The 27,217-nt window shown below is 57.4% G+C and overlaps 2 protein-coding genes across 10 annotated transcripts in view; one reads left to right on the top strand and one right to left on the bottom strand.

Annotated features, from left to right (window-relative positions):
• The first annotated feature begins 6,954 nt into the window (after nt 1-6,954).
• DOCK6 (dedicator of cytokinesis 6) overlaps nt 6,955-27,217 on the top strand; it is a 44,292-nt gene continuing 24,029 nt past the window's right edge. For all 9 annotated transcript variants that reach the window (XR_007148124.1, XR_007148128.1, XM_047840415.1 and 6 more), the window contains exons 1-16: nt 6,955-7,029; nt 14,828-14,915; nt 15,471-15,646; nt 15,906-15,974; nt 16,178-16,307; nt 17,449-17,661; nt 19,671-19,756; nt 21,295-21,361; nt 21,463-21,612; nt 22,520-22,600; nt 22,717-22,870; nt 23,034-23,161; nt 23,275-23,368; nt 23,776-23,938; nt 26,802-26,919; nt 27,004-27,074. Coding sequence is in view for 7 of the 9 variants with exons in the window: in XM_047840415.1 (XP_047696371.1) it covers nt 6,986-7,029; nt 14,828-14,915; nt 15,471-15,646; nt 15,906-15,974; nt 16,178-16,307; nt 17,449-17,661; nt 19,671-19,756; nt 21,295-21,361; nt 21,463-21,612; nt 22,520-22,600; nt 22,717-22,870; nt 23,034-23,161; nt 23,275-23,368; nt 23,776-23,938; nt 26,802-26,919; nt 27,004-27,074 (1,832 nt within the window). In the remaining 2 variants the exon portion in view is untranslated. The remainder of the gene's footprint in view (nt 7,030-14,827; nt 14,916-15,470; nt 15,647-15,905; nt 15,975-16,177; nt 16,308-17,448; nt 17,662-19,670; nt 19,757-21,294; nt 21,362-21,462; nt 21,613-22,519; nt 22,601-22,716; nt 22,871-23,033; nt 23,162-23,274; nt 23,369-23,775; nt 23,939-26,801; nt 26,920-27,003; nt 27,075-27,217) is intronic.
• On the bottom strand, nt 24,300-25,817 carry ANGPTL8 (angiopoietin like 8). Its single transcript, XM_047840476.1, has 4 exons — nt 25,455-25,817; nt 25,097-25,258; nt 24,447-24,556; nt 24,300-24,327 (listed from the first exon to the last, which is right to left on the bottom strand). Exons 1-4 carry the CDS (start codon nt 25,749-25,751, stop codon nt 24,300-24,302), a joined length of 597 nt encoding a protein of 198 aa, XP_047696432.1. The 5' UTR covers nt 25,752-25,817.

The following is a 27,217-nucleotide window of genomic DNA, read 5'->3' as shown; positions in this document are numbered from 1 at the left end:
GTCTTTCTGAGAATGTTCTATAAATGGAATCATACGATATGTAGCCTTTTGAGTCTGGCCTCTTTCACTGCAGCATAAAGCATTTGAGCATAAAGCTTTGTGGCCTGTATCAATAGTTTGTTCCTTTCTGTTACTGAAGAATATTCCATTGTACGCATGGAAGCTAGTAGGTTTCACATCACCCATTGAAGGACAGTTGGGTTGTTTCCAGCTATTGGTGATTATGAATAAAGCTTTTACAAATAATAGGGGCACCCGGGTGGCCCAGTCAGTAAGCGTGCAACTTCAGCTCAGGTCACGATCTCACAGCTTAGGAGTTCGAGCCCCGCGTCGGGCTCTGTGCTGACAGCTCAGAGCCTGGAGCCTGCTTCGGATTCTGTGTCTCCCTCTCTCTCTGCCCCTCCCCCACTCATGTTCTGTCTCTCTCTCTCCTCCAAAAATAAACATTAAAAATTTTTTTAAAAAACCAATTATACGCAGGTTTTTATGTGAACATAACTTTTCATTTTTAAAACTGTGGCCGTGGGATGGTTGGGTCAGATGGGTGGCTGCGTGTTTCGTGTTCTAAGAACCAAGAAACTTTTCCAGAATGGCTGTACCATTTTGCATGGCCACGAGCAGCGTCTGAGACGTCCACTTTCTCTGCATCCTCGTCAGCCTTTGGTATCGTTATTTTTAGTTTAGTTGTTCTAATAAGCATAAAAAAAAAAAAGACTTTGGGGCACCTGGGTGGCTCAATCGGTTAAGCGTCTGACTTTGGCTCAGGTCATGATCTCGCAGTCCGTGGGTTCGAGCCCCGCGTCGGGCTCTGTGCTGACAGCTCGGAGCCTGGAGCCTGCTGAGGATTCTGTGTCTCCCTCTCTCTCTGCCCCTCCCCCACTTGCACTCTGTCTCTCTCTCCCTCAGAAATAAATACGCATTAAAAATTAAAAAATAAAAATTAAAAAAAAGGCTTTTATGGCTGACATTGAGAGACAAAGTGTAGGATTTGAACCCGAGCATCTGAGTGTCTAAGCTCTTTTTCTTCACATGACTGCTTTCTTTTATTTTTAAAAATTTTAAGTATATTGTTTGATGTTTATTTATTTTGAGAGAGAGTGGGGGGGGGAAGAGAGGGAGAGAGAGAATCCCAAGGAGCCTCCGCACTCAGCACACAAGCCAGATGCAGGGCTCGATCTCACCACAGCGAGGTCATAACCTGCACTGATACCAAGAATTGGATGCTTAACCGACTGAGCCACCCAGGCGCTCCTGTCTTCATCATTTTCTATGTAAAGACTGGATTGCTAGAAATGACGTGCTAGCCGAATCCAAGCGTTGGCAGGTTTGTAACTTCGAAACGTGTGGCCGATTTGTCCTCCCTTTGACATTGACCTAAAGACACCTGTGCCAGTGATGGACATGAGAATTGGATCTTTCTGGAACAAACCAGTTCCAGAAAGTGCTCTGCGCCCCTCCATGGCTCCCCACTACCTGAAGGGCTATGCCCGGGGCTCTCACTGGGAGGCCTTGAAAACCCACCCCCCCCCCTTGGGGCGCCTGGGTAGCGCAGTCGTAAAGCGTCCGACTTCAGCCAGGTCACGATCTCGCGGTCCGTGAGTTCGAGCCCCGCGTCGGGCTCTGGGCTGATGGCTCGGAGCCTGAAGCCTGTTTCCGATTCTGTGTCTCCCTCTCTCTCTGCCCCTCCCCCGTTCATGCTCTCTCTCCGTCCCAAAAATAAAATAAACGTTGAAAAAAAAAATTTGAAAAAAAAGAAACCCCCCCCCTCTCCCCCCCCCCCCCCCCCGTGCCCTCTACCCAGGTGACCTTCTATTTCTCTGTCTTTGCCTTGCTGGTCCCTCGGCCTGGAATTCCCTCCCTCCCTAACTCGGCCTGGCCGACACCAGCATTGACATCACCTCCTTCCAGAAGTCCCCTGTGCCTGGCATACAGCAGGCGCTCAGTAAATGCTGCCGGAGTAAATGAAGGAAGGAAGGAAGGAGGTGAGAAAGGGGAGGGGCACGCTGTAGGGAGCAGCTGAGGGGGTCTGTAGGCCACAGGGAGGACCGTGGCTCCTTTCTGGGGCAATGGGGAGCCAGAGCAGGCTTTGAGCAGGGAAAGGACCTGCTGAAAAATTTCCCTTATTTGCAGGGGTACCTTTTTGTGCCCCCGGCCCTTACAAGGGGATGTGTGTAAGTTCATAAATCAAACAGCTAGGATGGAGAGGGAAACCCATTACAAACCCATGACATTGGGATATGGGTATCAAAATCTGTTTTAATTGTGATGGAATCTGGGCCTTTCTTAACACCTCGAATAGCAAGGCGGCATGGGGGTGGGGGGCAGCTCTCACGAACGTTATCGTTAGAAGCCGGGGAGCACACGTGATGCGAGTTTTTCCCTCCCAGTTCATAAGCGCCTGAATTCTATTTGCAAACCCCTTGGGTGCCTGGGCACCCTGGCGGAAACCCCCTGAAGGTTGGGGTGCAGGAAGGGCACACAGAAAGGGAGCTAACTTGGCAGAGTGTCACTGAGAGGGACAGGAATGATTTCCAGGGATGATGGACAAGCATCCAGACAGACCAGCATCCGGCGGCTGGGCCATCTGTTCAAAGAAAAACAGGAAGACGGTGCCCTGCCCCTCTGGCCTCTCTGGGCCCAGCCTTTGTCTTTGTGACTATAACTCCCAAAGGCAGGCCTGGAGCGCCTGAGTCGGCTCCCAGCTTCCTTCCCCAGCTCCGGAAGCAGCAGGAAAAACAATCTGACAAGGCCAGGATCTCCCAGGGTCTGTGCTCTCCCGACAACACTTCAGGGGTCCCCATCACAGCCCGATAGGGTCAGCTCTGGGGGTAACATCCCATTTCACAGATGAGGAAACTGACGGCCAGAGAGGCCCTAGGTCACCCAGCCCGGCTGTGGCTAAGCTGGGGCCTGGAATTCAGGTCTCTTTGGATTCCAAGTCCCTCCTGTGGCCACTCCTACTCTGAGTCCACCACCTACCCCAGGATACCTATTCATTCATTCATTCATTCATTCATCAGGTTGATTCACCAGGTTGCCAAAATGCATCTGAAGAACGAGGGGAGAGGGGCGCCTGGGTGGCTCAGTCGGTGAAGCGTCCGACTTCGGCTCAGGTCAAGATCTCGCGGTCCGTGGGTTCGAGCCCCACGTCGAGCTCTGTGCTGACAGCTCAGAGCCTGGAGCCTGTTTCCGATTCTGTGTCTCCCTCTTTCTCTGACCCTCCCCTGTTCATGCTCTCTCTCTGTCTCAAAAATAAATAAATGTTAAAAAAAATAAAATAAAAAAAAGAACGAAGGGAGAGGTTTCCCTCAACATGACAGACCCGAGTTCAAGTTTTACAACTCAGAAGTGTGCTTTGAGTTGGGTGGTTGCTCCTCTCGGCCTCGGTTTCCTGCACCTGCAGATCGATGACCTGGGGTGATGACACCCCCCACCCCCCCGACCACCACCAAGGGTGAGTTGGAGCCTGCACACAGCAGGAGCTGAGGAGATGCCTGTTGAACGGATGTCCTTTGCATCCCGCTCCCGGCACCCGGCCTTACCTGCTTACGATCCCCAATTCCCTTTCCTTGTGGAAAGAGCTTGCCCTGCCTGCGGGCAGTAGATGGGCAGGGCAAATGTCCTGAGCTGGCGGATCCTGCTATTCCTGTCATGGGCACCAGGGGGCAGTGGGTGCCCACTTCAGCTTTCTTCTACCTGCCCCCAGCGCCCCTCACCCAGGTTGGACCGCTGAGACATTGATCCTCCCCCTGACCCCCGCCATCAGGCTGGCTTCTCCCACCACACTGATGGTGGAAACGGTAGACACTAGGGGACAGAGGGGCATCAGGGTCCTCTGGCCACTGGACCCCTGCACCACTCTGCCTCATTCATTCTCTTATTGGACACCTACTATATGCACAGCCCCATGCTAGGCGTTGGGGACACAGCAATGAATAAAGCAGAGAAAAATCCTTGTCCTCATGAAGCTGACTTATGAGTGGGAGAGGCGGCCATCATGGAATCAGGCCGTTACAACCGAGGGTGATCGGGGGGCTGTGAGGGGGAACCCCAGGGGCTGGAGGCAGGAGGTCCCAGAGGAACCCCTGAGCCAGCTTGGGCAGGGAAGGGAGGTGGCCAAGGAAGGCTTCCAAGAAGCATGAGATCTAAGAATGAATGGAAGTTAGGAGTTCGCTCAGGTGCACAGTAGGGGAAACAGTGCTCCGGAAGGGGGTACGGCCTGTGCCGAGGTGTGCAGGCAGCGGCCTCCCACCCCACACAGAAAGAGAGGCGAGAACACTATAATGCTACACGGACTCAAACAGTGACGTCCTGGAACGAACACTGAGCAGCACGTCAGGGGAATGGAGGAGAAAGAGGCTAGAAAGAGATATTCACATCGTGCCAGCGATGTGCCCGGGGGTGGGGACCTCTTGGAGACGAATGGCCGGCCACTTAGACCCGGTGTGATTGGGGATGCACAAGCAGCTGTAGGAGGCAGAGATGTCCAAGCTGAGACTGAAGGGATGAAGAAGGGGTCAAGCGGACAAGGAGTGAGTGGAACAGCGTTCTAGGTGGTGGGAACAGCATTCTAGGTGGTGGGAACAGCAGGGGGCATCGGCGTGAAGAGAGATGATCTTCAGCTCCGCTCCCTCACTGGCACGGAGGTTCGACCACCTGTCCGCAGCCCAGCCGTCTCCCACCTGGACCCGTGCTGTCCCTCCTCCCAGGTACACAGGTGCTTCCCCCCATATCCTACAGACTGTTGCTCACTGCAGCCAGAGGAGGCCAAAGTCCCCATCAAGCTTGGCCTCTGTTTGAGCAGCTGCCTGGGTCACCCTAGCCCCGCCTGGCTGAGTCAGGCCTGGCATACCCTGGAGAGGAACTGCCCCGCCAATCAGGTCTGGTAGGCACCAGTGGGGCAGCAGCCTCCAGGGGGGCAGCTAGCTGGGGCATGGCCTTTACTTGGAAGGGTCTTTGAAGCAGCCTCTTGACCCAGACGGGGCTTCGAATCGCTGGGTTCATAGTCCCCACCGGCTCCCGTGTGGCATCAGCTCCCCCAAGGGCCTGGAGCTCTGAGCTCCCGATGTCTATGCCTCATGCTGTGCTGGCCGCAAGCCCTCATGGGGCAGATGAGGAAATGGAGGTTCAGAGAGGTTGAGAGATTTACCCTGGGTCCCACAGCCTGGCCCGGGCCGGGACTCTGTCGGTTATTTAGAAACAAACATTTCCCCGGGGCGGGCTCCCTGGGTGACAAATCTGGAATCACAGATCTGACGCTGACTCACCGGGTGAAACTGGGCAAGTCGCCCTGCTGCTCTGGGCCTCAGTTTTCTCATCTGTAAGAGTGGGGTGGTGATGGCACCCCTATGCGGGAAGGGGAACGGCATGTGCAAAGTTGGAGCTGTGCTCTAGTGTTCAGAGGGCGTTGAGGGGGTGGGCAGCTGTAGTGGGGGAGGTGACAAGGGCGGGTCACGCACGCACGGCCTCTCCTGGGCCTTGGGAAGGACTTTGACAATTCTAAGCGGAGGAGGGACCCGATCTGACTCTGGTGTTCCCAGGCTCCTTCTGGACCCTGAAGGGAGACCTGACTTCGAGGGGTGAGGGCAGGAGCCAGGAGACCAGGTGTGAGGGGGCCGGGGCTGGAAAGGGGGAGAAATCCACCAATCTTTGCTCGTCTCCATGTTTCTTGCCCAGCCTGGCTCCCAGAAGCCCAAAGGCGAGGCAGGGACTTTAGCCCAGGAGGCTGATGGTTGGGGTGAGGGTGACACGGGGTGGGGCGTGGCAGAGAGTGCTGGGCGGGGTTACACCCGGCAGCTCCCAGGTCAAAGTGGCCGGACCACTCAGGCAAGCGCGTGGGCTGCCGACAGACACACATGTCACACGCCAGGCTGGGAGCAGCCCAGCTGTGCCCCCTTGAGCTTGGGGCTGAGTGGCAGGGTATGAGGGTTGCCTCACGATCCAAGCCTCCCTCCTCTGGGCTCAGGATCTGACAGCGGTCCACTTGCCTAGTTAGGGCAAGTCCCTCTGCTTCCCTGGGCCTCAGTTTCCTCGTATGTAAGAGGGAGGATAGTGCTGACACCCATACACGGGAAGAGGGGCAGCACACGTAAAAGCCCTAAGGTAGAGTCGTGCTCTCGTATTATTCAGCCCCCAATTCGCCTGGGACATTTTCTGATCAGGGCTGGAAAGGCCATCAGGAGGAAGAACCTGCCAGTGCAAGGGCTCGGGGGCGTGGTGCCGAGCGAGGGGTTGGCACATCCGGAGGATGAGCGGGGGCTGGAGAATTCTCTAAGACGGCTGCACTGGGGCTGGGAGAGGGACCTCTGGGGAGAGATTTGAGACCACAAGTAAACCAAGACATCCCCACATCCTCCTTCCAGTAGAAGCAGCCGGGCCGGGCCAGCCTCCTGGGTTGGCTCACTCGGGCGCCAGTCACATCGCCCGGCCCCTCAGAGCCCCCCTGGACCCCTCTGCTTCCGTCACCCTGGACTAGGGCACATCCCATAGTGGCCTCGGAGACCCCTGCGATCACTCCGGCCTGGGCGAGCGTCTGAACACCTCCGTGCCTCAGTTTGCCCATCTGTAAAATGGGGAAACCATAGTTCCTCCTGCACCTGTGACTTGCAGGGCTGTGCTCAATAAATGCTCGAAATCATACTTATTATGGATTAGCCTGGTGATTAGTCCGAGGGCAGAAAGAGCGTCCCCCGGGGTCCGACACCCCCGGCCTCGGTCCCGGCGTCTCTCCCTCCCTGCGCCCTTGAGAGCCTCAGTTTCCCCAACTCAGCCCCCAGGGCGCGGGGGCGGCCTGGGGCCCCGGCGCCCCTCCGGCCGGCAGGGGCAGCACGGAGCCGTCCGGCACACCCGGAAGGGCCCCGCCTCCGGCCCCGGCCCCGCCCAGCCCGGGCAGCCCAGAACCGGGAGGCGGCGGCGGCGGCGGCGGCGGTGGCGGCGGGGACGGTGCGCGCGGCGGTGGCGGCGGCGGCGGGACGCGCGCGGCGCCATGGCGGCCGCCGAGCGCCGCGCCTTCGCGCACAAGATCAACAGGTAGCTCGGCCGCCCGCACGTGTCCGAGCCCCGCCCTCCCCGGCCCGGCGCCCCCCCATTCAAGCCCCTTCGGCCTTGGCCGAGTCCGACCCGCTCCCTCCGGCCGGGGACCGGGTGGGGCGGGGGGCGGCGGGAGGCGGGAGGGGGGCGGCGGGGGTCCCTCCGGGGCCGCGGCGGGGCTGCGGCTGCGATGGCGGCTGAGCCGAGGGCCGCCCTGGGAGCCGGGGGCGGGGGGACGCGTGGGGGCGTGTCCGGGGGGCCTTCCTGGAGGAGGCGGCGCAGGGAAAGCGTGTCACGGGAGCCCCCCGCGCCCCTCCCCGTCTAGACCTTCCCGGGTCTCTGAGCCCCAGGGCGTGGGAGCGGGAGGGACCTTTGCGACCCACCCTCGTGCGACTGGCGTGGGGTGGGGATGCTCCGGGCGCCGGGGTTTGGGAACGGGGATGGTGCTCTTGGAGGCCTTGGAGGCCCCTCGGGAAGTTTCCCGTGCTCTTCTCCCACTGTCAGCGTCCCGTGCCCAGCTGTCTGGGGAGCGGGGGACAGCTGTGGATGTCCCCCCGCCCCCAGCCCTGCTTCAGGCTCTCCCAGCACCGGCTGGACGCGCTGGGAATGGATGGGTGATTGAATGGAGGGAGTGGGGGCTGGGGACCGAACCAGCTGGTGGGCAGACAGGGGAGGGGACGGGCGCCAGGCGCTGGGGGATCCATTTCCGTGGCCACTGGAGATTGTAAGAGACTCAGCCTGCGAGGGGGGAGGTCAGACTGGGGCTGAAGAGCTGCTCCCCCTCTTTGCCTCCATAGCCAGTCAGAGATCAGAGACTGCCCCGGGGTCCTCTCCACAGGGGACCTGTCTTGGCCACGCCCAAGTGAAAGGGCACCCTGTGGGTCCAGAGCCGGCGTGATGGAGACCCAAGAAAAGATCCCACCCTGGGGGGCAGATACAGTGGGATAGATGGAGGGGTAGCACAATAAAATAGATTGTATGTTAATGATAAGCGCTGTGGGGACCGACGAGGCAGGGAAAGGAGATGAAGAGGATGGGAGCCATTTTAGACCTGGGAGGTGGGTCAGGAAGGCTGGGGTGATAAGGGAACATTGGAGCAAAGATCTGAAGGTGAGGGAGGCGGCCGTGCCCAAACGTGGGGGAAATGCAATCCAAACACAAGAAAGCGCGTGCAAAGGCCCGGAGGCAGGAGCAGGCATAGTGTATTTATAGATCATCTGAGGAGGGCAGCCAGCCTGGAGCTGAGTAAGGAAGGGGACAGCGGGAGCAGATCTTGCAGCTCGTGGATTGTGGCGAGGACTTGAACTTGTATCCTGAGCGGGGTGGAAGTCACGAAGCGTTCTGAAGGGTGTAGCCATGTGTCAGGAGCATAGTGGTCAGGCGATTTTTGTGTTCTGCTATCTTCATGTTCCTGAATTGTCTGTCTGTGTTGGACCTTTGGCATCTCCGAACCCATTTCTTTGCCACGCAGTCTCTGTCCTTGGGTCCGGGCTTCCACTCAAATGAATGAGAGAAGTCCTGGGGCACGGACCCTGTAGGGCCCGGGCTAAGAAGAGCAGAGAATGATCCTGGGGCCCCAGGGAACCACAAGCAAATGGCTCAAGGCTTCCAGTCATCCTCCGACAGGGTCTCCATTGCAGCCTAGTGGACACCGGGGTCCACTTGCTCAGACCTGGACCTCTTTTCATCTGTTCATTCATTCAGTCATTCACTCTGCAGTGCCGTGTTAACCCGAATATTTTTTTTTTTAATTTTTTTTTCAACGTTTATTTATTTTTGGGACAGAGAGAGACAGAGCATGAACGGTGGGGGGTCAGAGAGAGAGGGAGACACAGAATCGGAAACAGGCTCCAGGCTCCGAGCCATCAGCCCAGAGCCTGACGCGGGGCTCGAACTCACGGACCGCGAGATTGTGACCTGGCTGAAGTCGGACGCTCAACCGACTGCGCCACCCAGGCGCCCCTTAACCCGAATATTAAACAGTCCCCCAGTTTCCTAATGAACAGATTCTTTTTTTTTTTATTTTTAAAAAATTTTTTTTTTCAACGTTTATTTATTTTTGGGACAGAGAGAGACAGAGCATGAACGGGGGAGGGGCAGAGAGAGAGGGAGACACAGAATCGGAAACAGGCTCCAGGCTCTGAGCCGTCAGCCCAGAGCCCGACGCGGGGCTCGAACTCCCGGACCGAGAGATCATGACCTGGCTGAAGTCGGACGCTTAACCGACTGCGCCACCCAGGCGCCCCTGAACAGATTCTTAAAGAAAAGAGTTTGGGGAGATAACGTAAAACCATAAATTCTTATACATGTAAATAACGTGGACAGACGCTATTGCGCGCAATATAACTTGTTTGTTTTTTCACTTGTACTGTTTAAAGTAAAATACGATATGGAACGGTGGTAATGGCCAGCACTTACAATATATTTATTGTATGCTGGTCCCGTCGGGAATGCCACTTGTATTGTCACCAGAGCCTGTTGACGTAGGTGTAGCTAGTTTTTTTTTTAGTATTCTTTTTTAATTAATTAATTAAAGTTTATTTAATTTGAGAGAGAGAGAGAGAGAGAGGGAAAGAATCATAAGGGGGCTCGGCTGTCAGCACAGAGCCCGACGTGGGGCTCGATCTCCCGAACCGTGAGCTCATGACCTCAAGATCAATTAATTCATTATATTTATTTTTGAGAGAGGGAGTGCATACCCACACCCAAGCGAGTGGGGAAGGGGCAGAGAAAGAGGGAGAGAGAGAATCTTTTTTTTTTTTTTTTACACTTTTCAAAAACGTTTATATTTATTTTTGAGAGAGAGCACGAGTGAGGGAGGGGCAGAGAGAGAGGGAGACAGAATCTGAAGCGGGGTCCGTGCTGTCAGTGCAAAGCTGGATGCGGGGCTCAAACCCATGAATCGTGATGAGATCATGACTTGGGCTGAAGTTGCATGCTTAACCAACTAAGCCACCGAGGTGCCCCAAACGCGGTGTGGAGCCCGACCTTGGGCTTGATCCCATGACCCTGGGATCGTGACCTGAGCTGAAATCATGCTCCACTGACTGAGCCACCCGGGCTCCCCGTGGGTTTAACTGTTGCAGGTTGGACTCAAAGCGGTTAGGTCACTCTCGAAGTAGTGATTTGTTGGAGGGCAATGAGACATGCGTTGAAAATTCCAGAAGGGTCTTTGGGATTTCAAGGAAATGTCTCCCTCCCACCCCTGTCCCCAAATATGTCTACAAACGTGAGCACGTGCATATATTGGTATTTTTTTACCTTTAGAAAAAGTCACGACATTTGACATGCATCTAGAAAAGTGCAAAGTTTAAAGAGTAGTTATAAATGGCGGGGGGGGGCGCCTATTTGTCTCCATCAGTGGAGCATGGGACTCTTGATCTCAGGATTATGGGGTCAAGCCCCACGCTGGGGGTAGTTTACTTAAAGGGCCACCCAACCCAGCAGCCCCTCCTGATCTGCACCCAGTTGTGTCCCTCAGGGACCTACCACGCTGATGGCGACTCCCACCCCTTCCTCATTCGCATTATGGTTTTCGCGATCCGAGCTGGCTCCCTGCTTGGCACGGGTTGACTTTGCCTGTTTAGAATGTCTCACAAATGGGATCACACGGGACGTCGAGTCCCGGGTGCCGAGTGAGTCTCACCCAACACAATGTCAAGCAGGAGGGCTCATCTGGGCCTCAGCCTGTAGTCGGGTCCCTCCTTTTTCCTCGCTGCATACTATTTCCCAGCCAGTGTATTCTCCATGTCCTGTTGAGGAGCATGGGGGGCTGTCATGACCTCGGCTGCCGGGCACGTTCTCAGCCACGCGTTTCCTCCTGAGTGTCTACACCTCAGTGAAATGGCTGGATTGGCAGATCTTCAACTTTGCTTGATAATTACCGATAATTTTCCAAAGGGGCTCCCCCAGCAGCAGATGAGAGTTCCTGTGGCTTCATATCCTCACGGGCAGGCAGACTCTTTGTCTTTATTTAATGTTTATTTATTTTTGAGAGAGAGACAGAGCGTGAGCAGAGGAGGGGCAGGGAGAGGGAGACACAGAGTCCGAAGCAGGCTCCAGGCTCCGAGCTGTCAGCACAGAGCCCGATGTGGGGCTCGAACCCACGAACTGTGAGATCATGACCCGAGTGAAGCTGGGCGCCCACCTGACCGAGGCACCCAGGTGCCCCTGATTCTTTGTCTTTAGAATGTTCTGACGGTCCAGGAAGGCGAGGGGTGGGGTATAAGGAGGAATCACTGGGGTTTTATAAGGATTCATATTCTTTTCTTGTTTTTTTTTTTAAGTTTTTTAAAAGGTCTTTTCTTTTTTAAAAAAGTTAAGTCTTTTTCTTTTTTAAGTTTTGTTTATTTTGAGAAAGAGAGAGAGCGGGGGAAGGGCAGAAAAAGGGAATCCCAAGCAGGCTCCGCACTGTCAGTGCAGAACCCGACGTGGGGCTTGAACTCACGAACCTCTAGATCACGACCCGAGCCAAAATCAAGGGTCGGATGCGTAACCGACTGAGCCACGCGGGCACCCCTATTCTCTCGCTTTTTACACAGGTGGGAACACGTAACGTCAGAGGCTTATGCCATTCTTGGTTCTGGTTTTATCCTCCTCCCCGGTGAGGCTAGACTTCTGTTAATCTGGCCAGCCCTGGGGTGAGGTCCACCGTCTCTCATGAATCTCCCAGTGACGCCGCTGCTTACCCTTTCCCCTCTGAGCGTCTCTACAGTGTCACATAGGGTTGTCGATTTTCCCCGTTGGAGGATTTCTCTCACCGGCGGCTGTAACCCACCGCCTGATCTTGACATTTTTTGCCATTGCAATTCTGAAATCCCTTCCTGAGAAAAACCACCACAGTCAGCTCAACGTCTTGCCTCCTTTTTAAAAATGTGCTCCACGGAGGCGTCTGAAGCAGATCTGATGTGGGGATGAGAAAGAGAGGGGCATTGGGGGTGCCTCCCAGGTGCGGGTCCTGAGCACCCCAGAGGGCGGGGCTGCCCTTAGGGAGACAGGAGGATGCTGGGAAGGCAGGGTTACGGTGATGGCGCATGTCTGCAGGACCCCGCGAGGGCATGCAAAGGAGGCAGGTATCCCACCGAATGGACTCGAGGATTGTCATTGTTTAGATGGTGCTGAAACCCGGAGGCTGGATGGGACCACTGTGGGGGGCGAGTGTGGACATGGAAGAGGCAGGTTGAGCCCCTGTTCTCGGCCCTGCTCCCCATCACAAGCCACGTGGAATGGCAGATGCTGGAGGGCATAGACTCTGCCCTCTGGCCCCCAGGGGTTTGATCCTGGCCATCTGCTGTGTGACCCTGAGCACCTTACCACCCCTCTCTGAGCCTCACCCCCTTTTGGCATAAAAAGAAGGTCCAGAGATTCCAGTTTCTCGGGATCCTTTCGAGGCAACGTGCTTACAGCAAGCCTTAATTGAGCACTTACTGTGTGCCAAGCACTACACTCAGAACAGTTCATTAAGGTGTGGGTACTGTCCTGAGCCCAGAGGTCCAGAGAGGGGGTGCCACCCGTCCATGCTTGCCCAGCTCCCAAGCGCAGAGCCCTGTGACACGGGAAAGTGGCTCCTGGGCCATGGTGTTGAGGACCTGGCCTTTTCCACTCTGGGGACATCTGTCCATGGCCAAAGACAAAATGAAGTGGCCCCGCCCTCCTTCCTCCCCTCTCCCTGCTCTGGGGTAACAGCTGTAGAACATCTGGGACCAGGGCACAGACCGGTGCCCTGTCCTGGCGTCTTTCATAAATCATCCCCCAAGACCCTGTGTGCCCAGGCTTCCAGAAGAGGCAGCCCCAACGTTGGGAACTTGAGGGCCCATACCTCATTTTGCACAACCTTTGAATTTCCTAGAAGATCCTCCGTCATCTCCCCCTAAACCCCAACCAGTAGAAGCAAGACTCTGGGACCATTAACAAAGAAAATAAACAGAACGCGGAGACAGAGGAGTGAGGCTGAGGTCTCCACTGGAGGCCCCCATGTTGGATCAGGGTCCCAGTCAAGTTTGTTTGACCTACACGGATTTGAATTCAGAGGCTTCCAGATGACCTCCGCCCCCACCTGTCTTACCTGAGCCCCACTGCACACATCCATTTCATCGGTGGCCCATGGGCCATAGGTTGGCAATAGGCATGGTGCTTTTTTAAAATTTTTATTTCTGTATTTTTAAAAATGTTTTTATTTTATTTGTTTTTGAGAGGGAGAGAGCGCGCGAGCAGGGGAGGGGCAGAGAGAGAGGGAGACACAGAATCTGAAGCAGGCTCCAGGCTCTGAGCTGTCAGCACAGAGCCTGACGCGGGGCTCGAACTCACGAACCGTGAGATGGTGACCTGAGCCAAAGTCAGACACTTAATGGACTGAGGCACCCAGGCGCCCCAGCATCGTGCTTTTTGGGGGGTATAACTTTTTATTGGGAAAACTCCCCGGCACACAGAAAAGTGGAAAATAGAAGGGAGTAAGGCCCAAACACCCAGGCAATTGCCTTCTCAATTTTAAGAGGGATTGAGGCCCAGGAAGGGCGTCCACCAGCCCAAAGCCACACAGCTAAAATGTCTGCGGCTTCTAACAGTGGGTCCAGTCAGGTTGGACCAGGGGGAAGATTGGGAGGGATTCACTCATTTCACCAAGAAAAATTTATTGAGGGGCACCTGGGTGGCTCAGCCAGTTAGGCGTCTGACTTTGGCTCAGGTTATGATCTCGCGGTTCATGGGTTTGAGCCCCGTGTTGGGCTCTACTTCAGATTCTGTGTGCCCCTCTCTGCCGCTCCCCGCCTTGTGCTCTCTCTCCCTCCGTCTCTCAGAAATACATAGCTTAACGTTTTAAAATATTTATTGAGTAGCTACTATATGCAGGGCTGTTGCTGGGGACACGTAGCTCTCGTCCTGCCTTCATAGTGACCCCGGGGGGGACCAGGGGTCTAGGAGCTCACAGCCCAGCCTTAGAGTCTTTGTACTTACCATACCTTTTGCCGGAATGTTCTTCCGCAGATAACTGTGTGGCTCTCTCTCCTTCCCCTCCTAAGCTCAGCTGAAGGAATTGAGTGCCTGGGGGACCCCGGCCCCACCAAGTCCCAGATTCCTGTGCTGGCCCCCTCCCCTGTGGGTCTTCCCCCTTCACCCTATCCTCCCTGCCTGTGAAGGCCGGCACAGATACAGGTGGCCCAAGAAGGCCACTGCACGGACCTTGGTTCCTGCGTGTGCCCTGCGGGTCCTCCTGGCCTCTTGACACATGCTCAGCGTTGTCTCCGACTCCCTGACAATGAGGTACAGAGTGACCCCTGAATGCCGAGCCCCCTGCTCGGCTCTGCACAGCAGTCTTGTCAGGGCCCTTCAGGTACAGATGGATAAACTGAGGCTCAGAGGCAGGAGTAACTTGTCCAAAGCCCCACAGCAAGGGTGGGACGGGGCGCATATTCTGGATGGGAGGCAGGGTGGACGCGGGTCCCCCAGATGAGGGAGCGGAGGTTGGGGACCAGGGAGCCGGCCAGCCAGGACTTAGACCCTTGGTGGGTGGCAGGGATAGAGAAGGATCTGTGACCCTCATGCTCTGCCGGGAGCAATTCCTTCCATCTGTGCTTGGTGGGGGTTGGGAGGGCCCCAGGCCCAGCTTGGGGGTGGTCCTGGGACCTCTGGGCTGAGATCCGTGGATTCTGAAGCCTAGATTCTCCTGGTCCGTGGCCTGGTTTTTCCCTTCCACAGCCTGGATTTTCGTCTCGGAGAAGGGATTTATTGGCCCGAAGTGGAGTTCTCCGGGCCCCACTGCCCAAGTGTTCGTGTCCCCAGTGGCCCCCTTCTGTCCCCGCAGGACGGTGGCTGCGGAGGTACGGAAGCAGGTGTCCCGGGAGCGCAGTGGTTCCCCCCACTCCAGCAGACGCAGCAGCGGCTCCCTGGGGGTACGTGTTTGGGAGGTGACCCCTCCAGGACCCTGCTCTCTGGCCGACGTGGGGAACCCCCTCTGCCGGGCCTTGGTCACACCCGCCCCTCCCACTAGTGCCCGGAGGGACTGTCCCCACTCTCTTTCTCTGTGAGTGGGGAGGGTAGTCCCCTCGCTGCCTCCCCGTGGGTGGTCACCCTGAGGTCGCCCCACCTCCTGCTGCCTGGACCACCCAGATGGGGACCGGGCGGGGGTTGGGGGATGGGAGGTACTTCCAGCTGCTGGGAGAGGGAGGGAGCCTTAGGAATTGTTCCTTTGCTGCAGCCCACATGCCTTTCCTTCCAGCAGAGCCCTGCCCCTCCAGGCACAGGGTGTGATTTCCTGCCTGGAAAGAGGGGCGGGGCAGGCCGCTCTGGGATGCGGGTAGAGAGTCTGAGGTCACTGTCCTCCTTGGCTCCTCACAGCTCCAACACTCTCTATGGCTCCCACCGCCCTCTTACCCGAGCCCAAGCCCACGCTCACCCCCACTCTCAGCCCCCAGGGCGGGGGCCACAGCCACTCTGCTCCAACCCAGGTCCCACTGACTGAAGTCATTGAGCCCCTGGACTTCGAGGATGTGCTCCTGAGCCGGCCTCCAGATGCCGAACCCGGGCCCCTCCGGGACCTGGCCGAGTTTCCAGCTGATGACCTCGAGCTGCTGTTACAGCCCCGGGAATGCCGGACCACGGAGCCCGGGACCCCAGAGGACGGGTGCGTTCGGCGCCAGGCCCTCCTTGTCTGTAACTCAGTTCTGCCTCCATGCCCCTCATCAGCACCCCCTTTCCGTCAAGCTCCAATGGCCCCAAGTTCAACTCCTGGCTCGGCTGTGTGGCCTTGGGTGAGGTACCCTCCCTCTCTGAGCTTCTGTCTCCACTTCTTATAACAGGCAGGGGGGTAGGACCCACCTCAGGCCACTGGAAGGATTAACACTGTGCCCTGCCTCTGTTTACCCTGATTATATTTTGTGCAGAAAGCTGGATGCCCAGGTGAGGGCCGCGGTGGAGATATACACGGAGGATTGGATCATCGCCCACAGGAGGTGGGTCTGGCTTGGGGGGCAGCTCGGGGGAGAGGGTCAAGAGGCCCGGTCTGAGCCCAGGAGAGCCCGTTGGACTAGTCCTCCTGTTTGTTGGCCGCTGTCCCCACAAGGACGGCCAGACTTCTCCGGTGGGTCTTCTCTGGTGTATTGCAGGGTGGGTGTGCCCTTCTCCCTGCGACCCACCCAGCCCTACCTCCTCCCAGGTACCAGCATCTGAGTGCAGCGTTCAGCCCCATCACCACAGAGACGCAGCGAGAGCGGCAAAAGGGCCTCACCCGCCAGGTCTTTGAGCAGGACACTTCTGGGGATGAGAGGTCCGGCCCAGAGGACTCGGTGAGGGAGCCCCGGGCAGGGGTCACCTTAGGGGTGTGTGTGAGCTCTAGGCCCCAGCTGTCAGTCCCATGTGATGGGAAGTGACCCAAACAGTCTCGACTCCAAAAGGAAACGTATCAGCCCCGTGGGTTAAAAGTTAAGGGTAATAATTATAAACATGTATTAAGTGCTTAGCGTGTACTAAATACTTTCTACTGGTCCTCATCTTTCATCCCGTGAGGCAGGGCAACACCCGTTTTGCCGATAAGACACCGAGGCCCAGGGGCGCCTGGGTGGCTCGGTCGGTGAAGCGTCCGACTTCGGCTCAGGTCGTGATCTCGCGGTTCGTGAGTTCGAGCCCCGCGTCGGGCCCTGTGCTGACAGCTCAGAGCCTGGAGCCTGTTTCTGATTCTGTGTCTCCCTCTCTCTGCCCCTCTCTCGCTCACGCTCTGTGTTTCTTTCTCAAAAATAAATGTTTTTTTTAAAAAAAGAGAAAGAAAGGAAGAAACCGAGGCACGGCGCGGTGATTAGGAGAATGTCACTGGCCTAGTGGGTCTTGAGCCGAAATTTTGTCAACCAATATTCACTGGGCTCCTACTTTATGCCAGCGATAATCCTACCAAGAATTATTGTTATCGTTTCCATTGTTACTGGTTTCAGATGTAGATGGGGAAGCTGAGGGCCTTTGAGTTGGGTTCAGGGACACAGGGTCACAGAGCTGAGTGGGAATTTGAACCAGGGTAGTCTGGCTCTGACCACAACCGAGTCTAGGAGGTGAGGCAGGGCCCTGAGCCAGTGACAGCTCCAATGGGAAGACCTCTCCCTCCCCTGACAACAGTGAGCAAAGCATCACAGAAGGCTCTCATTGGCCCAACCCAGACATGGCCTTACTTTGCCACCAATCCCTGGGGCCGGCAGATGTCGTGTCCTGATTGGCCAGATGAGTACGTAAGCTTAGGAGTAGCCTCCTCCAACAATGGTAAAGGAGGGGCAGAAGGTTCTAGAAAGAGGCTTAGCAAAGCCTCACAGTGACCCTTGTCGTGGTAACCCCACCCCATGACCCTCAGCTTTCCCATCCGTTGATTGGGCATGGGGACGCCTCTGAGTGGGGGTGGAGGTGCATCCAGCTGGCGCTCAGTGCTTGCGCGTTCTCCCCTGGCAGGATGACCCCCGGCACTCCTCGGGCTCCCTGGATGACGCCCCTCGAAGCAGTGGGGCCTCTGGCATCTTCGACCTGAGGAACTTGGCAGCTGACTCATTGCTGCCCTCGCTGCTGGAACGCACAGCCCCTGAAGATGTGGACCAGCGGAACGAGGCCTTGCGGCGACAACACCGGCCCCGCGCCCTGCTGGCCCTCTACCCAGCACCCGATGAGGTGGGTGCCCACAGGCCCACACGGGCCCCGAGGCCAGTACCCATGCGACTGACCCTGTGTGGTATGTTGGTATCCCACCAACGTTCTCTGGTTGCCTGCTGTATACCCCCGTGTTTTTAAATTCGGTTCCTTTTATTGGATGCCTCCTACATGCCCTTATATTTATCCAGCCAGCATTTATTATTGGACGCCTACCATAGACTCCTATATTCATTCAACCAGTACTTAATATATGCCGCTGTATAGCCTTCTCTTTAGTCAAACAGTCTAATTGGGGTGCCCGGGTGGCTCAGTCCGTTGAGTGTCTGACTCTTGATTTGGGCTCGGGTCATGATCGTGGGATTGAGCCCCATGTTGGGCTCTGTGCTGAGCATGGAGGCCACTGAAGATTCTGTCTCTCTCGGGGGCACCTGGGTGGCTCAGTTAGTTAAGTGTCCGACCTCGGCTCAGATCACGATCTTGCGGTCCATGAGTTTAAGCCCCGCATCGGGCTCTGTGCTGACAGCTCGGAGCCTGGAGCCTGCCTCTGATTTGGCGTCTCTCTCTCTCTCTCTCTCTCTCTTCCTCTCTCCCTCTCTCCCTCTCTCCCCTTCCCCACTCACACTCTCTCAAAAATAAATAAAACATTTAAAAAAAAAAAGGTTTTTTTTTTAAAGGTTCTCTCTCTTTCCTTTGCCTCTCTCCCCTTCTCATGCTCTGTCTCTCAAAAATAATTAAAATTAAAAAAAAAACCAATTTAATCAAGCTGGTATTTATTGAGCACCTACTATATATGACTATATTTATCCAGCTAACATATATTGGGCACCTAGTGTATACCGTTTATTTTTATTCAGTGGCTTTTATTGTATATATACTCCTTTATTTATCCACCCAGCATTTATTGGGCACTTATTATATACCTCTCTATTCAACCGATGTTAATTGTATACCTATTGTATAGTCCTTTATTTACAAAAATTTTTTTTTAATGTTTACCCATTTTGGAGAGAGATAGAGAACGTGCGTGTGTGCACGTGTGAGCCAGGGAGGGGCAGAGAGAGAGGCAGACACAGAATCCGAAGCAGGCTGCAGGCTCTGAGCTGTCAACACAGAGCCTAACTCGGGGCTCGAATCCACGAACTGTGAGATCCTGACCTGAGCCGAAGTCGGACGCTCAACGGACTGAGCCACCAGGTTCCCCTATAGCCCTTTATTTAATCAAACAGCATTTCAGCAATTAATATGTCTCCGGTACCTGTATTTATCCGACCGACTTTTTTTTTTTTTTTTAATAATCTCTGTGCCCAACTCAGGGCTCGAACTCACCTCCCTGAGGCTAAGAGTCACATCTGCACTGACCGAGCCAGCCCCTACCAACTAACTTTTATTGGGAACCTAGTGTAGACACCTGTGTTTTCATCCAGCCATTTATCAAGTGCTTGCTGTATACTCCTACGTTTATTCAGCAGTATTTGTCGGGAGCCTAGTATATACCCCTGTGAATGTCCAGGCAGTGTTAATCTAATGTTTTCTGTATACGTCTGTGTTTATCCAACCAACTTTGAGGAGGTGCCTACTGTATACTTCTGTATTTGCTTGACCGACACGAATGGCAAGTCCTGGAGGTACAGCCATGAACAGGGTAGACTCCGTCCCTGCCCTGTGGAGGAGAGACCCTCCTACCAAGAAATTGCAACCCAGATGGAGTAATGTCATGATGAGTTGCCGGTAATTGGCCCTCACGTGGCCCTCTGGGTCCCGGCCATGTGACATTGTGAACACCTGGACGAGGTCCCTGCTCAGGCCTCAGGGATCAGGGAGGAAGTGCCCGCTAAGCCGCCACCTGGACGATGACAAGGAGGGGAGAAGAAGGGGGTTCCAGCCTAGGGCAATGGGATGTGCCAAAGCACAGAGACAGGAACTGAAAGAAACTTAAGTCAGGTCGGGGGGCAGAGCTGGCCTCGGGCCCCGCGTTCCAAGCCCTTCGTAACGGATGTGTCCCAGCTGCCCTCCCCGGTTCTTGGCAGGATGAGGCCGTGGAACGCTGCAGCCGCCCCGAGCCGCCCCGTGAGCACTTCGGACAGAGGATCTTGGTCAAGTGTCTGTCGCTGAAGTAAGTGTGCTGACCCACGCCTCCCGCCAGACCCGCGAGGCCCCGCGTGGGGTATGGTGCGGGCACACACTTGGGGCCCGCTACTCAAGCCAGGCTGTTACCGAGTGCGGCCCTGGGACCCGTGAGGTCATCCGTGCGCTTTGAGGTGGGAAATGACTTCCTTTTCTCGTTATTCAAAGCCACCGGGTCCTTAAGCGCCAACTATGTGCCGGGCTGCGTTCTCAGCCCTGCACACGTACGACCTCCAATCTTCACCACAACCTTGTGAGGTAGGCTCAGGTGGGGAAACCGAGGCACAGGGTGGAAGTCACTGTGCCCGAGATCACATGACTTAGGAGGCCAGAATCTGGTACTGGCTCTGCCGGGACCCAGGCCGGAGGGGGCGCTGGTGACCCCGGACCTGACTTCTAGCTGACCGAGGCCCCCTCCACATCAGCCCCCTCCACTGGGAAGCAGCCAGAAGTGCGTGGGAATTGAGCTGAACAGGATGTGGCCTTGGACCTAAGCCCAGCACTGCCCCTCCCCACCCTGAGTTCCTGCCTGGATGGGGGCAGGAAAGGGAGGCCCTGGTGTGGCCTGAGGCCCGTCCCAAGCAGTAGGGTTGGGAACCAGCTCTTTGAATATCCAGTCATTCAACAAACACTACCTACTGTATCCAGGACCTTGTAACCGTGGGATGACCATACAGGGCCCTCTGGGGGGGAAGACAGGGCACACCCGAAGGCTGGGAGATGTCTGGAGAGGGGAAAAATGAGGCCAAGAGGTAGGCGGGACGGAGCCCTGTAGGATTTTGTTTTCAGCACACTGGGGAGCCTCCAATTTTGAGGTGTTGTTTTTTTTTTTTTAATGTTTATTTTTCGAGGGAGAGAGACAGTGTGAGTGGGGAAGGGGCGGAGAGAGAGGGAGACACAGAATCTGAAGCAGGATCCAGGCTCTGAGCTGTCAGCACAGAGCGCGATGCGGGGCTCGAACTCACCATCTGTGAGATCCTGACCTGAGCCGAAGTCAGACGCTTAACCGGCTGAGTCACCCCGGCGTCCCTCACATTTTAAGTTTTAAAATGCTTCCTTAGGGCTCGCATGGTGAGTGGGGGCCAGCAGGGCAGAATAAGACGGGACGGTGGTTACAGGGACGGTGCAGGCAAGCGAAGTGGGAGCTCAGCCCACGGTGGCTGAGGACACCCCAGAGAGGGGGGCACAGCGAGGCCCAGGAGGTGAGAATTTCATGATGAGGGGCACTCTCGTGGCAAAAGCTTCCTCCATCCCATCTGAACAAGGGCCGTATTTTCGGGGGAAGGGCTCTGTGTGAGTTCCTGGGGGGGGGGGGGCGGGGGCTTAATGCCTCAGTTTCCCTATTTGCAAAATGGGACAGGCTTTTCCTGGAAGCCCGTAAGCAGCAATTCTTTGTGGCCCAGTGGAAATTAGACGCCCCCCACCACGATGCACCAAGGCTGGGCCGGGTCTCAAGAGGGACTGGGGTGTGTGGATGGTACAAGCATTTAGGGACAGCCCCTGCCAGAGAGTCCCCGTTCACCGTAGGTTTGAAATCGAAATTGAGCCCATCTTTGGCATCTTGGCCCTGTATGATGTGCGGGAGAAGAAGAAGGTAGGAGCCCCTTTCTTCCCATTCCTACCCCGACCCTCCTCCGTGTTGCACCGCAGTGGGCTTCCTGGAGGTGGTGGCCCAGCTGCTTTTCGTGTCGCCAGATCTCAGAAAACTTCTACTTTGACCTGAACTCGGACTCTGTGAAGGGGCTACTGCGGGCTCACGGCACCCACCCTGCCATCTCCACGCTGGCCCGCTCTGCCATCTTCTCCGTGACCTACCCCTCACCTGATATCTTCCTGGTCATCAAGGTGCCTGCTGGGGCTGGGCCAGGGGGGTGATCATGGTAAACGCCGGATAACGGTAAACGCAGTGTGGGCCCTGTTCTCATGGAAGAAGATGGCCATGCCATCAAGAAGGGTGATGAGTGTGTTGTGGGGAAAGCACAGGCAGCCGGGCAAGCCCGGAAGAGGCTCCTCACACGACCCAGGTGGGGAGAAATCACAGAGGGCTTCCGTGGAGAGGTGGCAGCCAGGCCAAGACCCATGAGTGGGCGGCCTGGGGAGAAACGGCATCCTGGCCCGTGCAGATGAACATCTGAAACTTTTTTTTTAAGTTGGGAGTTTTTCAGTTTATCAGGGGAAGAAAGACGTAGTTGGCACATCTGTGTGAGATTTTCTGTTTCTAGGAGTGATCTCAAATTTCCTTCCCCAAAACGTTCTATTAGGTTACGCTAACGGGCATTATTTGAGCACCTACAGGCAGGCACGGCTCATGGTCGGTCAGGGTACGCAGGGCTTGCCACCTCTAATCCTTACAACAGCCCCACGAAGTGGGGGTTGCCGTGGCCCCCCATTTTACAGATGGGGAAACTGAAGTACACCATGGGTTAGGGACCTGTTCGGGCTCCCATACCCTCCAGGTGGTCGGGACTGGAGTCCAGCCATGCTTGGAGTGGCCTCTGTTTATACTAACAAAACTATAAACGTAGGGAAGTCACGGAGACGGGGGTTTGGAGTGGGTTCAAAGCATGGGGAGGGGCAGCTGGCGGGACAAGCCAACTCTTGCTCAATCCCGAGGACAGTGGGAACCATGGGAGGTGTTGGAGCAAAAGTCCTAGCTGGATGGAGTGTCTGAGGGCCCGTGAGGGGTCCAGGTGGGAATGGGGTGGGAGGCTGGGGTCCCAGCAGCGCCTCACTGGCCCTGCCGGCCCCCCAGCTGGAGAAGGTGTTGCAGCAGGGGGACATCAGCGAGTGTTGCGAGCCATACATGGTGATGAAGGAGGTGGACACGGCCAAGGTAAGCAGGTGGAGGCTGAGCAGGGTGGCGAAGGGGTCACCGGGCAGGGCGGATCCTGCATTCGGTAGGCCTGGGGCACTGAGCACTTGGGGGCTTGGGGGGGGGTCTCCCCACAGAACAAAGAGAAGCTGGAGAAGCTGCGCCTGGCAGCCGAGCAGTTCTGCACCCGCCTGGGCCGCTACCGCATGCCCTTCGCCTGGACCGCCGTTCACCTGGCCAACATCGTGAGCAGCGCCAGCCAGACGGACCGCGACTCGGACTCCGAGGGAGGTGAGGAGGCGGGGCTGACGGGCCAGGGGCGGGGCTACCGGGGAGGGGACGATGCGCCCTCTGCTGGCTGGACTTGGTACAACGTTGAGTCCCCGCGTCTCTCGGGCCCTCCCCGCCTCTCTTTCATCTCTGCCGCCTCCACCGCTGTCACCACTTCCCCTAGAGCGCCGACCTGCCTGGACTGACCGCCGCCGTCGGGGGCCCCAGGATCGGACGAGTGGTGGGGATGACACCTGCAGCTTCTCCAGCTTCCGCCCAGCAACGCTAACTGTCACCAACTTCTTTAAGCAGGCAGGTGTCATGGCCGTGGGGCTGAGGGACGGGTGCCCAGGCACAACCCCTGTCACCCCACTGTGGGCGCACAGGTCCCAGGGACCCAGTTTACGCGGGCGTGTCCCGTGCAGGAAGCTGAGCGGCTCAGCGATGAGGACCTCTTCAAGTTCCTGGCTGACATGCGACGCCCATCCTCTCTACTGCGGCGCCTGCGGCCCGTGACTGGTGCGTGCCACACCTCCTAAATGAGAGGTGTCACTTTCACGCAGTCACTCAACAAACCCTCACTGAGTACCTGCCGTGCCAGGCCCTGGGGACCTCGCGGTGACCATGATACACAAATCCCTGACTTCAGGGATCCCTAATGGGAGTCATAGACATGAAACATAATAAGACAGATAGTGGGTCAAATGGGGGACATGGTGGCGGTGGGGACCTGGGTCCCCAGGGCAGAGGTGATCAAACGCAAGGGCAAGGTACAGCAATTGAGGATGCCCGCTGGCCTTAGCACCTGAAGGACAGCCACTAGGGGGCATTATGGAAAAGTCAGAGCTCTGATCCTGAAGCCCGGAGAGGGTGGGGCTGGGCTGGGAGGCTTCCAGGCAGGTGCAAACCCCCTACTCCCTCCCCAGCCCAGCTCAAGATCGACATCTCCCCGGCTCCCGAGAACCCGCACTTCTGCCTCTCCCCGGAGCTGCTTCATGTCAAGCCCTACCCAGACCCCAGGGGCCGGCCCACCAAGGAGATCTTGGAGTTCCCAGCCCGTGAGGTCTACGCCCCCCATACCAGCTACAGGTACAGCCTCCAGGGCCCAGCTGGGCACGTGAATGGGGGTATCCGTGCATCCTGCAAAGCAAGGTACCTTTTCTCCCAGACGCACAGAGACACGCAGAGTTAGATGGCACTACTCCGCTTTAATGGGGGGGGGTGGGAGCGGCGGTGTGTAAGCATGAAGGATCACATGTCCTGCCTCCACCCCTCCACGACGGGGCCATGTCCTCTGCCTGTGTCCCCGCCCGTTTCTGTCTCTGCTCCGTGGCCAGAAGCACCCTGGCCGACCCCGGTGGACAGGCAGCTCCTTGTGCAGGGGCCACATGGGGCACGGAAGGAAGCGTCCCTCGGTGTGTGACTGGTTCTCAGTTCCACGCAGGCAGGCTCAGGCTGGAAGCGCCGCCGTGTGGAGTCTGGGGCGGCGGGGGGGGGGGGGGAGATCAGGCTCAGCCAAAGCAAAGGGGTCCCTACCCAGCTGCCCCGCGCACCTGCCGTCAGGCTGTCCTGTGCGTCCAGCCCCCTCCAGGCTCACCTCTCCTGGATCTCACGCAGCCGGTGCTGCTGTGCTGCCAGTTCCTGCCTCTGTCGCTGCACGTGGCCTGTGAGGGCCCACACGATGTGGCTCTGCTTGTCAGCGTGGGCCTGCGGGGTCAGGACGGAACCCTCAGCCGGGGCCGCCCCACCTCCATCCCCCGACGCCGCCCGGGGCCATCTGCCCCTCAGACTGTATCCGTGTGACCTGGCCATTCACTGCTACTCTTTGGCCTCCACTTCCCCATCTGTTAAACGGGGATGAAATGGGACTTGCTTCATGGGATCGTTATAAGTATGCTATGGGTTATCAAAAGGCAGGGCTGGGTAGCTACTGGGCGCTCGAGAGACAGACCCAGTTACTCTTAACCGTATACATTGATTGAGTCACTTCCATGGCCCCTGTCCCATGCGGAGCATTTTGTCTGTATTGAGTCCCTGTCTCCGCTTTGAGACGTCAGTTGTCACGCTTATTTGCAAATGGGGAAACTGAGGCATGGGAGGGGACAGGGGTTTTGCCCAGGGTCATATAGGTTGGAGGCCATGGCACTGGGAGACGGACCTGGGGATAGGTCGGGGACTCAAGGCTCAGAAGCAAGCTCTGCCTGGGAAATCAGAGTCCCAGCTCCACCAGGGCTGGGAGCCTCTTACCTTCAAGGCCTCAAATTCTTGTTGGGCATGGCCCAGCCAAGCGCCCCTCAGCTGACCTTCCAGCCGCAGCATGCTCTCCCGCAGCGCCCGCTGTCCCTGTGCCGCCTCCCCTAGAGCCTGGGCCGTGGCCTCTGCTTGGAGCTTTAGGGCATCCTCTTCCATCTGATCAATAAATAGTGGATGTTAGTAGGATGATCAACCTGTCTTTGTTTGCCTGGGACTTGCCTAATTTTAACACTGGAAGTCCTGTGTTCCTGGGACCCCCCTCGATCTTGGGCAAACCCAGACAGTCGGTTACCTTAGGCACTTGTGCTGCAAACTCCTATCTACCCCACGGTGCCCCAAGTGCAGTGCCCACCTGCATCTCCAACAGGCTTGTGCGTAGCTCCTGGGCTGCATCCCGGCCCCGGCTGACCTCCTGCCCCAGAAGCCCCAGTGCGTGGCCATAGAGGCCCACGCTGTGCCCAGCCTTTGTCAGCCGTGCCTCTGTGGCCCTGTATACGCTGTTGAGGGCCTGACCCAGCTGCAGGGTCCCGTGGAAGAGTAGGGTCAGCTCCTCATGTTGTGCTGGCTCCAGGCTCCCCACGGGAGCTGCAGACGAGGGCCAGGGCTCGGTGGCCAGGGCACACAGCAGGCACAGTGCGAGCACGGGCATGGCTGAGGCTCTGAGGGTGCGGCCACGGCGCCACTGCCGCCACCTTTTATGCCCTGACACCCCAATAACCCCCGGTCAATCGTTAACCGGCCAGCTGCGTGCCCCGTGTTGTGCAAGGGCCTGGCGGTGGCGCGACCGTTGCATCAGGCGAATGTCCGGCTGGGCCACGCTGAGATCACGCTGGCTGGGGCTTGGGGCCAGGTGTGGACTGGGGGGCACTGGGAGAGGATAGGCCCAGGCCCCGCGGGGGGAACCTGAAGCTCTGAGCCTCGGCTTCCCCACCCGTGGAAGGGGCGACAACAGTAACAGGCCAGCAGAAGCAGATGATAATAGTGCGCGTCTTGGCGCCGACGGTTTCCCCAGATGGGTTTGCTGCTGCCGTTATGGTAGCTGACTTGCTCACACCCTTGCCGCAGGCCTGTGATGCTGGGCTCTGTGCTGGCCTGGCTGCAAGCTGGGGTGTGGGGCAGGGTATAGGTGTGGCAAAGACTCTCCCGAGGCCATACGGCCTGGCTCCAGGACCCACATGTGCCCCGGAGCAGTGCCAACTGCCGTTTTGCTCCCTGGATGACTGTGGGGCATGTGCCTCTATTCCACCACCACCTCCCCCCCCCCCCCCACTTCTGATTCTGGCCTCAGTGTCTCCACCTGAGAGATAGGCCTCATAACCCTAGTGGCTTCTCCCGGGGGAAGGGCGGTCAGGCCCCTGAGCCCAGGGAGGGGTGGGTCAGCCCAGGCGGCTGCCTGGGCCACTTTTTGGAACCCTGAGCCCGAGCACCCATCTGTCCCTGCTCGGCACCTCCCCACGCCTCATGAGCGCCCCCAAAGTCCCTCTGTGTCCCCACCCTCTGCTGCACTGTCCCCCCACCTATGCTCTAAGGGTGTCCACCTGTCCCCCGCTCTCTGCCAGTCACATCTCCCGCCTGGTGCCCATAACCGCCCCGCCCTCAGCGTCCCAGCTGCGTGGCCACTCTCCCCCCGTGTCCCAGGCCCGGCTTGTGCCAGTAGCCCGGCCTCTCCTGTCCCTCTGATGCCCCCCTGCCCCCGCAGGAACCTGCTGTACGTGTACCCGCACTGCCTCAACTTCAGCAGCCGCCAGGGCTCCGTGCGCAACCTCGCCGTGCGAGTGCAGTATATGGCGGGCGAGGACCCCAGCCAGGCCCTGCCGGTCAGTGGCCGGGCCTGGGGGAGGAGGGCGGGGCGTCCCGGGTGGGCTGTCCCCGGCAGGCCCCTCACGCACGCCCTCCCCCAGGTCATCTTTGGCAAGTCGAGCTGCAGCGAGTTCACCCGCGAGGCCTTCACGCCGGTGGTCTACCACAACAAGTATGCAGGGACAGGGGACGGGGGACAGGGGACAGGGGCAGAGGAGGGGAGCAGGCCACCTCCGGGAGACCTCGTAGGGGAACCGGAGGCAGGGAGCCGACAGTGGGGCCGGGTGGCACCGGGGTCACACTCACAGGAGGGGG

This window comes from Prionailurus viverrinus, chromosome A2 (genome assembly GCF_022837055.1).
Source record: "Prionailurus viverrinus isolate Anna chromosome A2, UM_Priviv_1.0, whole genome shotgun sequence".
In the NCBI taxonomy this organism is placed as follows: Eukaryota; Metazoa; Chordata; class Mammalia; order Carnivora; family Felidae; genus Prionailurus; species Prionailurus viverrinus.
Note: the sequence above shows the minus strand (reverse complement) of the source record. Positions and strands in the feature narration are given on the sequence as shown.

What these genes read in the sequence shown, in the direction of transcription:
- ANGPTL8 (XM_047840476.1), bottom strand. Translation starts at nt 25,751, where the DNA reads ATGCCCGTGCTCGCACTGTGCCTGCTGTGTGCCCTGGCCACCGAGCCC. An exon ending in CAAGCCTGTTGGAGATGCAG is followed by an intron (nt 25,259 to 25,454) that starts GTGGGCACTGCA and finishes TTTATTGATCAG; the next exon opens with ATGGAAGAGGATGCCCTAAA. An exon ending in AAGAATTTGAGGCCTTGAAG is followed by an intron (nt 24,557 to 25,096) that starts GTAAGAGGCTCC and finishes CTGACCCCGCAG; the next exon opens with GCCCACGCTGACAAGCAGAG.